Below are 13547 nucleotides of genomic sequence, written 5' to 3'. Positions count from 1 at the left end.
CTCAAGAATGTCCTCAATAATTGAACCCCAGTCATTAAAATGAGAAGCATTGCTATTGGTAGCATTAATAACGGAGGAACAATCAAAAGTGACCAACAGAAAGTGCAGATCCATGTTTATAACAGGTCATGTCTGTAAGTATTATTATAATTGCACCAAGTTCTTGGATTGGGGTTACCCCGTGTGCATCTGCCTTTGTCTTGGAAGATTTTCCTTTTCCTCCCAACAAACACCAAACCAAAATACAAGAACTAGAACAACATCAAAACGGCATCAATAAATAAATAATGAATAAGGTACAGAAACCTATTCAAAGGTTCCATTTTGGTGAAATGAAGGACTACTATGGAACCTTGGAGCCTATGGTTGAAAGGCACCGTTACTGCCAAAATTTATCAGAACCTAAGCGAGCAACACAGTTCATCTTGGCAAAAATCCATGATTGGATATTGCAATCTCAAAAGCTTGCATTCTTTCACCATAGGCCAAACCATTGCGATCATAAGATGATATTTCATTTACGTTGAGATCATTACAAGTCTTGATCAGCTCCTCACCAACACGTTTAGCTGCATCCTATAACACATCAAGGCAGAAATGTTGCAAGCAAAACAAATGAGTTTCTTTATGTCTGCCTTCCAAGAACAATTGATAATGAATGTCTTTAGTCCCGAAGAGGGTAAATAATACTTACAATGGTGCTAAAATGAGGATTCTGACGAATCGATTTCTGCAGAGTGCTACCATAAAACAGGCACTTCTTATTTTGATCATCTACCAGCATAGCATACAACTGCTTGTCTGAACAAAATACAGAAAGTCTCGGTTTTGTAGGCGTGCCATTAAACTGGAGAAAAGTTACAGAAATATAGTTTTAGTAGATTAACAAACAATTATAAGAGATGACATTCATTCCAAAAGCTTAATCTATACTGAAATTATTTCTTTGTAACTGGAAGGTGTAAACAAAAATGTTACACAAAAAAGAGCCAAAAGAAACATATAGAAGGGGCAAAAAATATGATAATCAGAAAGATGAAACTTTTGTCACCAACCGTGTAGGACTTCTCATCATACTTAAATTTATCAATCCAGTATTCTCTAATTGCTGGCAGAGCATAAATGAGGATAAGAATGGAAACCAATTTCATCAAACTCTACTTTCCATTCCTGTATAATAAAATAGACTATCACTGAATATCAAAATAGTTTTAACACTTTAGAAGAAAATTTACCTTCGTTTGCATTCTTCGATTCCGAATTTTCGGGCTTTCCTTTCTGGTATTTGCCCTGGCACTAATCACCAATGGCTTCAAAGTTAAATCTGTAGCAAATGTAACTAATTGTAGTCAACTAATTTTGCTTGGTTAAGGATAAATAGGTAAATAATAACTAATATTAAGCCCTCACTTAAACGTCTTAGAGAATTTTTTTTTCATTATTTGTGAGAGTAATGCAAGAGCATGCAGTGTCACATACAAGTTAACCTGAAACACATCTATATATGAAAACTGTGAAATAAAAGTAACTTACTTCTACAGTGCATAATTTTAGATGGTGCTGCGAAGATTCCACAAAGATTGGGTCTTCTAAGCTGCAATGTGGAAACATTTACAAGATCCATGCCGTGTTCTTTTACAAATCTCTAATTACCCAGAAACAATTTATTGCTTTAAAACCTTCACCTGCAAGTTCACCATCGTGCTCAGAATAAAAACAAGTACCGTAAAATTGGATGACAAAAAAAAGCGATGCATTGAGGAATTTCATCGAACAGTGCATGTTCATGGGAAGTTTCAGCTGATGATTGTCCATTTCGTATGAAACAATGGAAAGCAATTTAACTTGGTTTAGATTCTAGTAAGATTCACTGCAAAAGAATAATCATATGTCTTCCTATAATACTGCTTCAAAAATCACAAAATCAAAAACCTCCTTAAAAAAGTATCACGAGAATTTAAGAAAGTAAACCAATACAAGAATTTCATTAATATATACATTATATATATAAATACCTGCTGAAAAATGAGAAGCTGTGTAGGACAGTTTTGAGAGAGGTCAGAGGCAGAATCGAAGCTAGTCATGAAGCGACGAGAAGTGCGACGACGAAAGAAGAGGACGGAGGGAAAGCGTCGCGCGGTGGTGTTGTGACGCAGTGGCACGGTGAAGGTGTCGACGCGTACGGCTGCTGGGTTGTGAGAGTGAGAGTGAGAGTTTAGAGATTGACGAGGCTTAATTTGTTGCCGCCTGACGAGGGTAGTAAGAAAGACGGTAAATATATCATTTACACGTTAAATTTAAAAAATGACCTCTAAAATAGATAATATTTTCAAATATACTGAATATTTTCAAAATCTTACCCTTTTACTCCCAAATTTTTTTATTGCGATAAATATACCTAATAAAATATTTTACTTTTATACTTAATTTTTAAAATTATTTTGATAAATAATAAGAAAGTGGATGAAAAATATAAGATTTAGATTATTTTTAAAAATTTAAATTATTTTCAGTTTTAAAATAATAAAATAAAAAAAAATAACTAAAATTAAACTTATATGTTTTCTTTACTTTTTTTAAAAAAAAAACTTATGTTTTAAATTAATGAAAATATATAAGTTTTTTTTAATTATTTTTATTAATTTTAATACAACATTTATTAATATTCAATTTAAAATAGTTATTGTAGAACCTCTGAAAAAGTGTAATTACTTAGTACAGTCCTTGATGTTTGGAGCCTCAAGAATGTCCTCAATAATTGAACCCCAATCATTAAAATGAGAAGAATTGCTATTGGTAGCATTAATTACGGAGGAACAATCAAAAGTGACCAACAGAGAGTGCAGATCCATGTTTATAACAGATCATGTCTGTAAGTATTATTATAATTGCACCAAGTGCTAAAGGAAATTATCCCTTGAAAGATTCTCTTTAACTTGGAGTACGTAATCAAAACAATTATCAGAATTGCGAGGGGGGCAAATGATAAAAATGCAACCTTTTCTAAATATTTTTTGAGTGAGCGCACGACCAAAGAACATGTGGAAGAGATTCATTATGGAGTTTATACTGACCTTTCTTAATGAGATTAGTATCTGTGAGCAATTAGTTGTGACTTACTTTCAAGATAATTTTTTTTTTAAAAGAAAATTCTAGAATAGACTTTGAGTTTCCAAATTGAGTTCCACCAGCGTTTCATAGCAGAATTACAAGACAATAACCTAACAAACAACATCAATGACTTACATGATGACACAACAAGTACACGTAAATGGTAAATGGCAATAATTCAGCATACGGTATTAACCACATTACGGTAATTATAAATGATATGAAAGTGGAAATTACGACAAAAAGTTTAGTATAATATATTGTGAGGTGTCAGTCCACATTTTAGTTAATAGGCACGTGTACAAGCCTTGAGAGGCCACAATTCTTTTCTTTCTATTTTATTATTTTTCAGTTTGTTGTTTCAAAATGGTATATATAGCAGTTGTTGTATTCTTTGGATGGGGGTCGAAACTTTCAATTTTTAAGCAGGTGGTACTGTGAGAATAGTGAACTTTGAAAGAGAAAATCTCCTTAGGTGTTCTTAGAAATTGAGAGTAAAAAGGGGTTATCTTGTGAGAGAAGAGCTTGTTCCTCTGGGGTAGTTTTTGGGGTTTCTTTAAAGATATCACGTTTACAGAGTTATAATTGCACATGAACATAAAACATTTTTATTGCCTGTAAACCCCGAATTCAGTCGAGTTTAAGAACTGCTTACTGGTTCTCATAAACTTTGTGCTCTATCAAGTTCTGGAGTTCCGTGTATTTAACAACATGCATTAATACAGTCAGTTGGTTTTGTGTGCTTGAAGTTCTTACTTCCTTTTAGTAGGCATCCAAATTGAATTATGTTATAATCAACTACAAAATCCTCAAAAAAAAATGTATACTGAATTATGTTAGAAATTAAGGAATTTTATTGGCACCGTATAATTAGTAGAATACCAACTTATTGGAATTTTATTCCTTAGTCTTTTTTTTCTCCCATTTTAGAATTTGAGCTTTTATAATATGTTGAAATATAACACAACCAAATTTAATTAAAAAATCAAGAGTCTAAATAATAATAATAATAAGGACAAATTGGAATTTTTTTTTCCTAACCTATGACTCTTGTAGAGTTTTGTCTGGTGAAAATTCTTTGAACTGTCACTACTAGAAATATAGGCTTTTACTTCGTTTTTTACACATATAATATAAAAAAATTGAAGTAAAAGCCTTTCAATAGGTTTTTATTTCGCTTTTGAGAATGGTAGTACATAAAAAAAGACTATTACTTCGGTTTCTTAAAAAAACGTAGTTAAAATAGAAAATAGACAAGGGTCATGTTTGGTTTGCACACTATATTGGGACTTTTCACTTCGGTTTTTATGAAAAAATCGAAGTGAAAAGTGGAGCAAGCCAAACGCGGCTCTGAAGGCTTTTACTTCGGTTCTTATATAAAAACCGAAGTAGAAATGGTACTTTCTACTTCGGTTCTTATACAAAAACCGAAGTAGAAAGTACTTTCTACTTCGGTTTTTGTATAAGAACCGAAGTAAAAGAGTTTTAATACCTTTAATATATAGCTCCCGCCCCTCATTCGTCTCTCTGAAGCAAAAATATCAAACGCCAAACCCAGAAAACCTCCATTGTTGTCGTACTCCCACGAGGGTTTCACTAAATATACCATTTTTTATGTTTTTTTTACCATTTGAAATCATTTTTCTTACTTAAAAACAGAAATATTAGTTCCATTTTTATTTTTGAGGGAGAAAATAAATACTTTGAGTGTGGGTATTTTTAGGGTTCGAAAATGGGTATTGTTATTGGACTTTGACTGGTTTTCTTACATTAAAATAAGTTCTTGAGCTTCAAAAAATGTATGAATCACTAAATCTTTGTTTGTATGATTTTTTTTTATTTTCTATATTATTTTCAGATTTTTTTTCTTATAGATATAATGTGTTTATTATATATATGTTTGAGAGTTGCTAATATTGATTTAGAGGTTATTTTGAGCATCAAAGAAGGTTTGTTACCTTCAAACTTTGTTTGTGTTAATTTTTTTTATATTATTCCGAATTTAATACTTATTTTTTAGTATATTTGTATTATATTTTTTATTTATTTTGTTATTTTATATAATGTTATTAATTATATATATATATTAGTAAAATTTAATAATTGTTGTGACTTGCTATTTAAATTTCTAAACATAGCTTCAATATGTAATGTTGTTGCCAATGTTAGAACTTGAAATGTTTGGATTATTAGTGACATTTGTTTTTTATTTTCTATAACTAGCTAGCTTGATATGTTGTTTGATGATTATGTAACTAGTTTAATTAATTATGTAATTAATTTTTATTTGTTTTTGTTTAAGCTTTTTAGTAGGGTTGTTGATTTAGTTGCCAATTTGGTATTGATTTTGGGTGACTTCAAGAGTAATATTGGAGGTGAGTAATCTTTAAATTTTATTTATTACTATTGCAATATTTATTTATAAAATTAGAGTTATATCATGTATGTTTTACTTTAGTGAAGTAGGTTCTAGGAAATTTATTGTTGGCGGTGATATAATGATGAAATTATGTATGTTGATTTTGTATTTGTTTGTGTTGAATTTATATATAACTATAAAATTTGTATATGCTACAAAAACAAATGAAACTCTGCCAATTTTTTTATAGATTTTATTAATTGTTTCATTTTTTCAATTCGCACACTGTGTCGAGATATTTTGTGTGTTATTTATAGGTTTTAAAATTTTTGGAGATGTTAAAATGCAGTTGTTATGCTGCCGAAATTTTGTTAGACTTAGAAAAATTTAATAATTAAACTTCAATTATGTTTGATGTCCTAGAAAAAAGAACTAGGAGTGGAAGATGTAGATGGATATGAAATTCGGATAAGAACGCGAGAAACGAAGAAGACTCTTGAAGATAATTTGGACAACAAAATTGAAGAAAAAATTGTAAGTGTTTTAAAGCAAAGTAGGAATTTTTTTTAAGTGTTGTTTCAAGTTACTAATTTAATCTATCATTGGTTTGTTTCGTAGAATGAACTAAATGACAAAGTTACTAGTAGTCAAATTGTCACCAAGGGTCGGGAGGACATCTTGCCAATCCAACAAGAATAGTTAAGCCGATTGATGACTTAAATTTATTAGTAAGACTATTTTGTTTATACATACCTTTAGTTTTATGTGAAAGTATATATAAATGTTTAGGCTATTTTACTTAATTACAATTATGTGAATATATAAATGAATAATTAGGTTATTTTGCTTAACAATTATGTGAATGTATAAATATTTAATTTTATAAAAATTTTAATTCTAAGTGTATAAATTTTATGATTTTTATTTATGTTATAAATTAAATGAAAATAAACCAATTCCAATTGTAAAAATATATATAACTATAAATTCATATAATTAGACTCTTTAAAAAAAATTAGGGCAAAAATATATAAAAATAGAATTGGGCAATTTAAAAATAATTAGAAATAATTATTAAAAAAATGGGCTTTCTACTTCGGTTATTATGTAAAAACCGAAGTAGAAAGTGGGGATTCTACTTCGATTTTTACATAATAACTGAAGTAGAAAGTGGGGATTCTACTTCGGTTATTATGTAAAAACTGAAGTAGAAACCCCACTTTCTACTTCGGTTTTTACATAATAACTGAAGTAGAAAGTGCCCTGTAAGGAAGCGTACCCCACTTTCTACTTCGGTTATTATGTAAAAACCGAAGTGGAATCCTCATTTTCTACTTCGGTTTTTACATAATAACCGAAGTAGAAAGCCTATTTTTTACTTCGGTTTTTAACTACTTTTTACTTCGTTCCTAACTACTGTAGTTGCGAATTTTAGCGAAAACCGAAATAAATCCACCTTAAAAACCGAAGTAAAAACCTTTTTTTCTTGATGTGTGTAGCAAACGTGCTCCTTTTATTGCATTCCATTTATTTTTTTAAATAATTTGTTGATGTAGCACCAATGTAGCACTAATGTCTACGTCCAAGTGGAAAATACATGTGTATAGATAGTGGTTAAGTGATAAAATATGGGAATAGCTAATATTTGTATCTTTTTATCATCAATAAACTTGATTTCAACTATATGTCCACAACATCATCAAGCTGTTTAAAAAAATAAACAAAATGTATTAAAGGGGGTATGTTTTTAATGATTGCTAAAGTTTGTTGACAAAATTTTGGAGGGCAAACTATGTGATACTATAATTGAATAATTTTTTTTTGTGAAAAATGTTCAAAAATACGTAATATTCACTTTTCTCCTCACTCATTTATCCTTTTCATATTAACAACGTTATAAATGAAACTACTTGATTTTTTTTCTTAAAATTAGAATAGTACTAATTATTTAACAAAAATTAACATTATTAATTTATCGTGAATTAAACAAAAGTACTTTATTAATAATTAATCCTGAATTGATTAAAATAATAATATAGTTATAATTTAGTATTTCATTACGAATTATGTCATAAACTGACCATGGTCGTTATTCTTTTATTCAGAAAAAAATAGAGTAAAAAAGCTTATACCAAAAGTTCAGCACCAAGCATGGGCAAGCCAATCATCTTGGAAAAAAAAAAGAGAAATTTGAGTGACACAAAAGATTGCATTCGTCTCCATCTCCAAAACTGGCATTGTATGATTTTCCAATGATCATGTGATGTCATTTGACATTGCCAAATTGCATTGTATAGTTTTGTAAATGCCATTTTTTTAACTGTTTGGCTTGAGAGAAAATGAGGTAGGAGAAAGAAAATGAAGAATATTGATGATAAAAAAAACTATGCTTGGCAAGAATTAACCAACTCCTATTGTTTGGTGCTTGATGGTTAGTTTTGTCTTTTTGTTAGTAATATAATTAGAAAAAGAGTATTCTTAGTGGAAATCATTGTTCTGATTTTGAGAGTAAATAGTTGTTTAGAAAACCTTAAAGTAACTGGGTAGCTAGCTAGGCACCAGAAGTGAATGTTTTCTAAATGGTTTTTCTAATTCTATTTCAATATCGATTTAAAGGATCAAACAGAGCAATGGTTGATCTTCTATTTCAAGAAAAAAGCTATTAATCTCTTCTCAACTAATTTTTACAAATTTAATTTGGTGAACTGTAAGGAGGAAATGCTTGCTCTGCATGTATACATGTCCAATTTATTTTTCTGAAACAACATATAATTAAAGAATCATAATCAAACACACAATTGAAATGAAAAAAATAAACATGTATCTCATTTCAAAGATTCTATGTGCTTGCTCAGCTCCTCTAGCTGTACCATCCTCAGTCTCTCACTCTCAGCCAACAGCTGGGGAAGAAAAATTCAAGCAAAACAACTATTGATTAATTTTACATACAAAGAAATGACTCTTTTGGAAACTTAAGTAATGGAGTTTAAAAAATAGACAATATATATATACCTCTTTTAATGCGCTGACAAGCTGAGCCTTTTCTTTGCTTTTCTCATTGAACAGGTCTAATGCTTCTTTATATTCTTTCTCCTGCAGATTCAAACAAAATAGCATTCAATTTCATTATAAAATATATACATATATCTCTGGATTTGATTCAAAATAAGGATTATTATCATATAATCTAAGATTGGTGAGTTTAGTTTACAAATATTGTTTCACCTTTTTCTGGCAGGTCTGTCCAAGAGGCTTTAGCTCTCGATTCGCCATGTCGATTCTCTTCCTCACATTTGCAACTTCCTTCCTCAATGGATCTTGCATTTCTTCTAGTTGCTGCATAATTAACATTCCAATTTCCACCATTTCAAAAACACTATGTTCAAATTTTCTCATATATATATTTCTAACATCTCTAGACTTGACCAAAGTTGCTACAAAAGCACAGTTGACTTCATTACTGTGTGGAACTAAATTGACTTTTCTTAAGGAAATACAAAAGCTGAGAAACAAACAAGTTAGAAGCTTTGAAAGACTTGGGATCCATTATGATATGAATATATTGTATTTTCATTATATGACATGTATAGAGATTAGTGAACTTACTTCCCAAATCCTAGCTAGGCGTTTAGTTTCTTCTTCAGCACGGCCTAACTGAAGCTCAACCTTTTCCTTGACCTCCATCTTCCTTCTCTCAATCTCTTCCTCTCTAGCTTGAAAAGTTGAAATGGCCAATCTTGATATCTCCTGATGATCATTATCATCATCTTTGATCTCCTCCACTGATTGTCTCCCATTGCTACTCATGTTTCCACCACTACTGCTACTACTACTCCCAAAGTTCTTCATTTTCTGCATATTTTTTTTTTGCTTATTATATAACTCTCAATAAAACTTACTACACACACATTCTCTTTCTTGCTCAATATCAGTTCTTAATATCTGTTTCCCATTTTGTGTGTTGCTTTTGCTTCACTATTTAGCATACTTTAGCAAGCAATGGAAAGAAATATCAGAAGACAATTAAGTTATTAATTTATATAGTTCAAGGCCTCTAAGTGTTGATATCTTTATCTCTTAAACTTTTTTCCTTTCAGAATATCCACTACTTGAGTACTTTATAGAACTAACTATCTGATTGCTTTTCTCAGTTATTCTTTCTTTTTCATCTGTTGAAAGGTAGTTGAACTTGAAATGTCAAATAGTTCTGGTTAAGGGAATTTTTATTTATTTTTACATATATAGGTAGGTGGGAGTAGAGTTAAAGGACTATCCAACATATTCTTGAAGCAAGAGGAAGTCATGTACTTGTTGTAGCTTGACACTTGGTCTTTTTTATATTTTCTTTGGCTTTTTTGTTTGATAGAAAATTATATAAATAAATAAAATAATGAAGTGTATGTCAAGCAACAATATCTATGATGGGTTAGTTGAATCCAGTACTGGCTTTTGCTGTTCACTTCACACATGTTCTAGGAATAAATAACTTGGTGACCACTCTAGCTAATGGCCCCAAATGTTTCCATGATCTCTGATCAGAATAAAAAAGTCCAGAACATATTGAAATTCTGCAATTTCCATTGCAAGCTTCATTGGATTCCACTAATGTCATCATATTGCTCCCTATTTGACAGGGATATATATATATATATATAGATAGATATTTAATTAGTACAAAATATATGGTCTTACATTTTACTTATATTCCATCCAATTCAATGATAAGTCTTAGAAATCTTAATCAAATACAATCCAGTTTCCATATATCTGATGTAATCCAATACTAATTTTCTTTGTTGTCTCTTTCATTATTTAGTAAAAACTTCCAAGATATATGTTTCAAATAGTTCCTTTTCTTGTACATACATAAATACATACACATTTAAATTGATACAATATATATCATATGTGGCCTTAATGAGCAATTTTGGCAAACTTTGTGCTTTCTTCCTTAACACAACTTTTTCATAATAAGTCTAGCAAAATTAGTTTTCCCATCTATTTTTGTTTCTTTCCTTAAATCCAAAGCTCAATGTAAATTCCTCCCTATTCTTTACTAACTACTTGAGATTAATCTAGTGAGTAGATGAGAAATACAATAATGCTATGATACTAAAAATATACACTAAAATGATGACATCTCTTTTATTTATTGCTAGAACATGAGTAAGAGAATGAAGCCATCACTCACTATGTCACCAGCTTAAACTTGTCATACATCACAAACAGAAACTTTGGCACAAACAAGTTTTACACCTTTCTTAGAAGGAGAAACAAAAGCAAACCAAGTTCAAATATTCATTCTAAGAGACCATTGTCTTAACCACCTGAGTTCTACACCTTCCTCATGAGAAGAAAAAGCCTTTGATCAAGTTCATACTTCTTGAAATAAGATGGATCTCCCTTCATCATCATCAACAGCCCACCAAATGAAGCATCTATCTCAGCCTTACCATGATGTCCTTTACCTTCAGAAATCTTGAACAGCTTCCCTTGCATGACATACTCATAGTTGTCAGCGAGTGTCTTGCGGTTGCTCGGAGTGAAGTAGGCACTGTCGGGTGTTCCATCCTCATTCAGCGTGGGGCTCAACGCCATTGAAAATTTCTCACCTTCCTTAAGTGGGTACACTTCTGTGTTCACATCTAGGTGCATGAACATATCAAACTTCTCACTCTTTGCCTCAATTCGAGTGACTTTGTCGAACTTCTTCCCATCAGGGTTCAACCGATCAATCTTGAAAACATCTTCGAAAAGAAACTCAGCCATCCTTGTGGGAATTTAGTCCCTCAGTAATCAGTTGCTTCCGTATATCACACTAGGCGCTCAATTTATCTGATGCATACAGGAAAATTGAACATTAACGCTGTCAAATAAGTGCTCAAATGAGATATTCAAACCAATCAGAAACACTTGAGAATCAAGAAATCTCAACTACCTATTCAACAATCAACAACCCCTTTTACCTTCTGTGGTCCGTGTGCCTATTTAAACTTGCTCGCCTCTCAAAAATCAAAGAAACAATACAGTAGAACTCAGAAGAATCCAAATTGTGTTTCTTAAAGAGTGTGAGAGCGGTGTGAACTGAGAGAAAAAGAAAAAGAGACATCAGAAATTGTAATCAAAAGAGAAGAGAGAGAGAGAGTTGTGGATTACCAGTGAAACCGCTGTGACTTGGGATCTTTTTTTTTTTATTCAGAGCTGTTGTAACACCATTTTTCTTGATGGTGCAGTCGGAGCCCTAACCCTCTGAGGAGAGCTCAACGAGCACGTCGTAGGCTTGGACTTCCAGGCTGAACCACGATAAAAACCCCTGTGTTTTCTTTCTCTTCCCTTTCCTATCCTTTAATTTCTGTGTGCCCTAAAGCTGTCCTTTAATTTATTTATTTTTGCGAGAGTAACTTTTATTTTTATTCCTAAAGCCGAGTATAGATAGTATGGTGGGGTTGAGCATGAAAGGTGACTATTTTAAATCCTCTACTTCTTGTGTCTAGTTTGGTATAATTCCATTGAGGTAGACGAGAAGCAGCAGATTTGAAACTACACTTGTTTGGTAGATAATTTTTATTTTAGTTTTGTAGGTTTTATTTTGTTTGAATTTCAAAATAATGGTGGATTTCAACTACCACCCTGCTAGATTAGTGGGATTATGTAATGCCCTGGATAGCCAAGACCGATACACTGTGTATTTATAAGGTGCAGGACTTGCTAATCAAGTCACTTAGTTAAAAACATGTCACTAAAACCATTAAGGTGCTAGGGTTAAAAGATTTTGGTCTCAAAAGATGTTTACCATATAACTAAATATTTACATATGAGATCCCAAAAGAAATAGCGTTTAAAAGTCTATTTACAAAATTCTCAGTGTACAGACATCCATCAGCCTTTCTAAAGGCAAAACAGAAGTTTATGGTATTCTTGTCTCTGTCTCCCCTCAACCGTGGCGGCTGAGCAGCTGATCATGTACATTCTGCTCTCAGAGCTCTCCAAATCAGGGCTAATCAAGCTTGCCATTGTCTTTACCTGCACCACGTAGCACCCGTGAGCCAAGGCTCTGGAATGACGACTGGCCCTACAAACTAACACGAGTCTTTTTAATGTGCTTTGTCCTCGCTCACATGCTTCCTAGGAAAACTTCCCAGGAGGTCACCCATCCCTAGATTACCCTAGGTCAAGCACGCTTAACTTTGGAGTTCTCAAGTGATGGGCTACTTTGGAGTTCTCAAGTGATGGGCTACCGAAAAGAAGATACATCTTGTTGATATAGGTAGTACCCATCAATCCATTTAAGCCATCTTCAACTGTGTAGTCCCATACCTACACAGTCTTAAAATCATCACACTTGACCTTCCCCAAGCGGTGTGGGATTGTAAAGCTTACCCAGTCTCTCCCCTTACGGATCACAGGATTCTGACTATCACAATCACCCCCCCTTATGGGCCCGACGTCCCCGTCGGCCACACTTCCGACTGGGTCAAGGCTCTGATACCATTTGTGACGCCCCACGTCACTATGGCTGCTTTCTGGAATGACGACTGGCCCTACAAACCAACACGAGTCTTTTCAGCGTGCTTTGTCCTCACTCACATGCTTCCTAGGAAAACTTCCCAGGAGGTCACCCATCCCTAGATTACCCCAGGTCAAGCACGCTTAACTTTGAAGTTCTCAAGTGATGGGCTACCGAAAAGAAGATGCATCTTGTTGATATAGGTAGTACCCATCAATCCATTTAAGCCCTCTTCAACTGTGTAGTCTCATACCTACACAGTCTTAGAATCATCACACTTGACCTTCCCCAGGCGGTGTGGGATTGTACAACTTACCCAGTCTTTCCCTTTACGGATCACGGGATTCTGACTGTCACAGTGCATAACAAGTTGTCCTCGGCTACCAGTGGCCGAGCCGCGCCCTATGCGCTAGTGTAAACTTCGGCACTCTTAGGCCGTTGGTTTACTGTTTACATGGCATAATACTATACTTTACAAAGCATACAGAATAGGGAACCCTTAGTCCCATTATAATACCACAACCGGGTGCAGTTTTCTTACCTTTGATGTCCAAGTTCGTTGATTACGAG

General features: G+C 32.7%; 3 protein-coding genes across 5 annotated transcripts; all 3 read right to left on the bottom strand.

Moving 5' to 3' along the window:
• Positions 1-31: 31 nt before the first annotated feature.
• Positions 32-2247, bottom strand: LOC133797805 (uncharacterized). Of its 2 annotated transcripts, none has more exons than XM_062235864.1 (5): positions 2016-2247; positions 1534-1685; positions 1236-1339; positions 695-847; positions 32-576 (listed from the first exon to the last, which is right to left on the bottom strand). In XM_062235864.1, the coding sequence occupies exons 2-5, from the start codon at positions 1622-1624 to the stop codon at positions 421-423; spliced, it is 504 nt and encodes a 167-aa protein (XP_062091848.1). In that variant the 5' UTR covers positions 1625-1685; positions 2016-2247; the 3' UTR covers positions 32-420. The 2 variants fall into 2 exon arrangements, with proteins under 2 accessions (XP_062091848.1, XP_062091849.1); XM_062235865.1 differs by having other exon boundaries at positions 1236-1324.
• Positions 2248-8124: 5877 nt separating this feature from the next.
• Positions 8125-9557, bottom strand: LOC133797804 (uncharacterized). Its single transcript, XM_062235863.1, has 4 exons — positions 9077-9557; positions 8696-8806; positions 8483-8563; positions 8125-8370 (listed from the first exon to the last, which is right to left on the bottom strand). Exons 1-4 carry the CDS (start codon positions 9326-9328, stop codon positions 8296-8298), a joined length of 519 nt encoding a protein of 172 aa, XP_062091847.1. The 5' UTR covers positions 9329-9557; the 3' UTR covers positions 8125-8295.
• A 1034-nt stretch (positions 9558-10591) lies between these two features.
• LOC133797806 (DNA-directed RNA polymerases II and V subunit 8A-like) lies at positions 10592-11881 on the bottom strand. 2 transcript variants are annotated; one of them, XM_062235867.1, is made up of 3 exons: positions 11627-11881; positions 11409-11554; positions 10592-11305 (listed from the first exon to the last, which is right to left on the bottom strand). In XM_062235867.1, exon 3 carries the CDS (start codon positions 11237-11239, stop codon positions 10805-10807), a length of 435 nt encoding a protein of 144 aa, XP_062091851.1. In that variant the 5' UTR covers positions 11240-11305; positions 11409-11554; positions 11627-11881; the 3' UTR covers positions 10592-10804. The 2 variants fall into 2 exon arrangements, with proteins under 2 accessions (XP_062091851.1, XP_062091850.1); XM_062235866.1 differs by having other exon boundaries at positions 11437-11554; positions 11627-11877.
• Positions 11882-13547: the final 1666 nt, after the last annotated feature.

The sequence above is a fragment of the Humulus lupulus genome, chromosome 8, assembly GCF_963169125.1.
Source record: "Humulus lupulus chromosome 8, drHumLupu1.1, whole genome shotgun sequence".
Taxonomy (NCBI): Eukaryota; Viridiplantae; Streptophyta; class Magnoliopsida; order Rosales; family Cannabaceae; genus Humulus; species Humulus lupulus.
This window is presented reverse-complemented; position numbering and strand designations above follow the sequence as displayed.

Excerpts from the sequence above, each read along its gene's own strand:
- LOC133797805 (XM_062235864.1), bottom strand. The coding sequence starts at position 1,624 with ATGGATCTTGTAAATGTTTCCACATTGCAGCTTAGAAGACCCAATCTT. Across the intron at positions 1,340-1,533 it reads TAAAATTATGCACTGTAGAA|TTACATTTGCTACAGATTTA; the intron begins GTAAGTTACTTT and ends GACTACAATTAG. Across the intron at positions 848-1,235 it reads ATCGAAGAATGCAAACGAAG|TTTAATGGCACGCCTACAAA; the intron begins GTAAATTTTCTT and ends ACTTTTCTCCAG.
- LOC133797804 (XM_062235863.1), bottom strand. The coding sequence starts at position 9,328 with ATGCAGAAAATGAAGAACTTTGGGAGTAGTAGTAGCAGTAGTGGTGGA. Across the intron at positions 8,807-9,076 it reads GCCTAGCTAGGATTTGGGAA|CAACTAGAAGAAATGCAAGA; the intron begins GTAAGTTCACTA and ends TTAATTATGCAG. Across the intron at positions 8,564-8,695 it reads GACAGACCTGCCAGAAAAAG|GAGAAAGAATATAAAGAAGC; the intron begins GTGAAACAATAT and ends TTGAATCTGCAG.
- LOC133797806 (XM_062235867.1), bottom strand. The coding sequence starts at position 11,239 with ATGGCTGAGTTTCTTTTCGAAGATGTTTTCAAGATTGATCGGTTGAAC.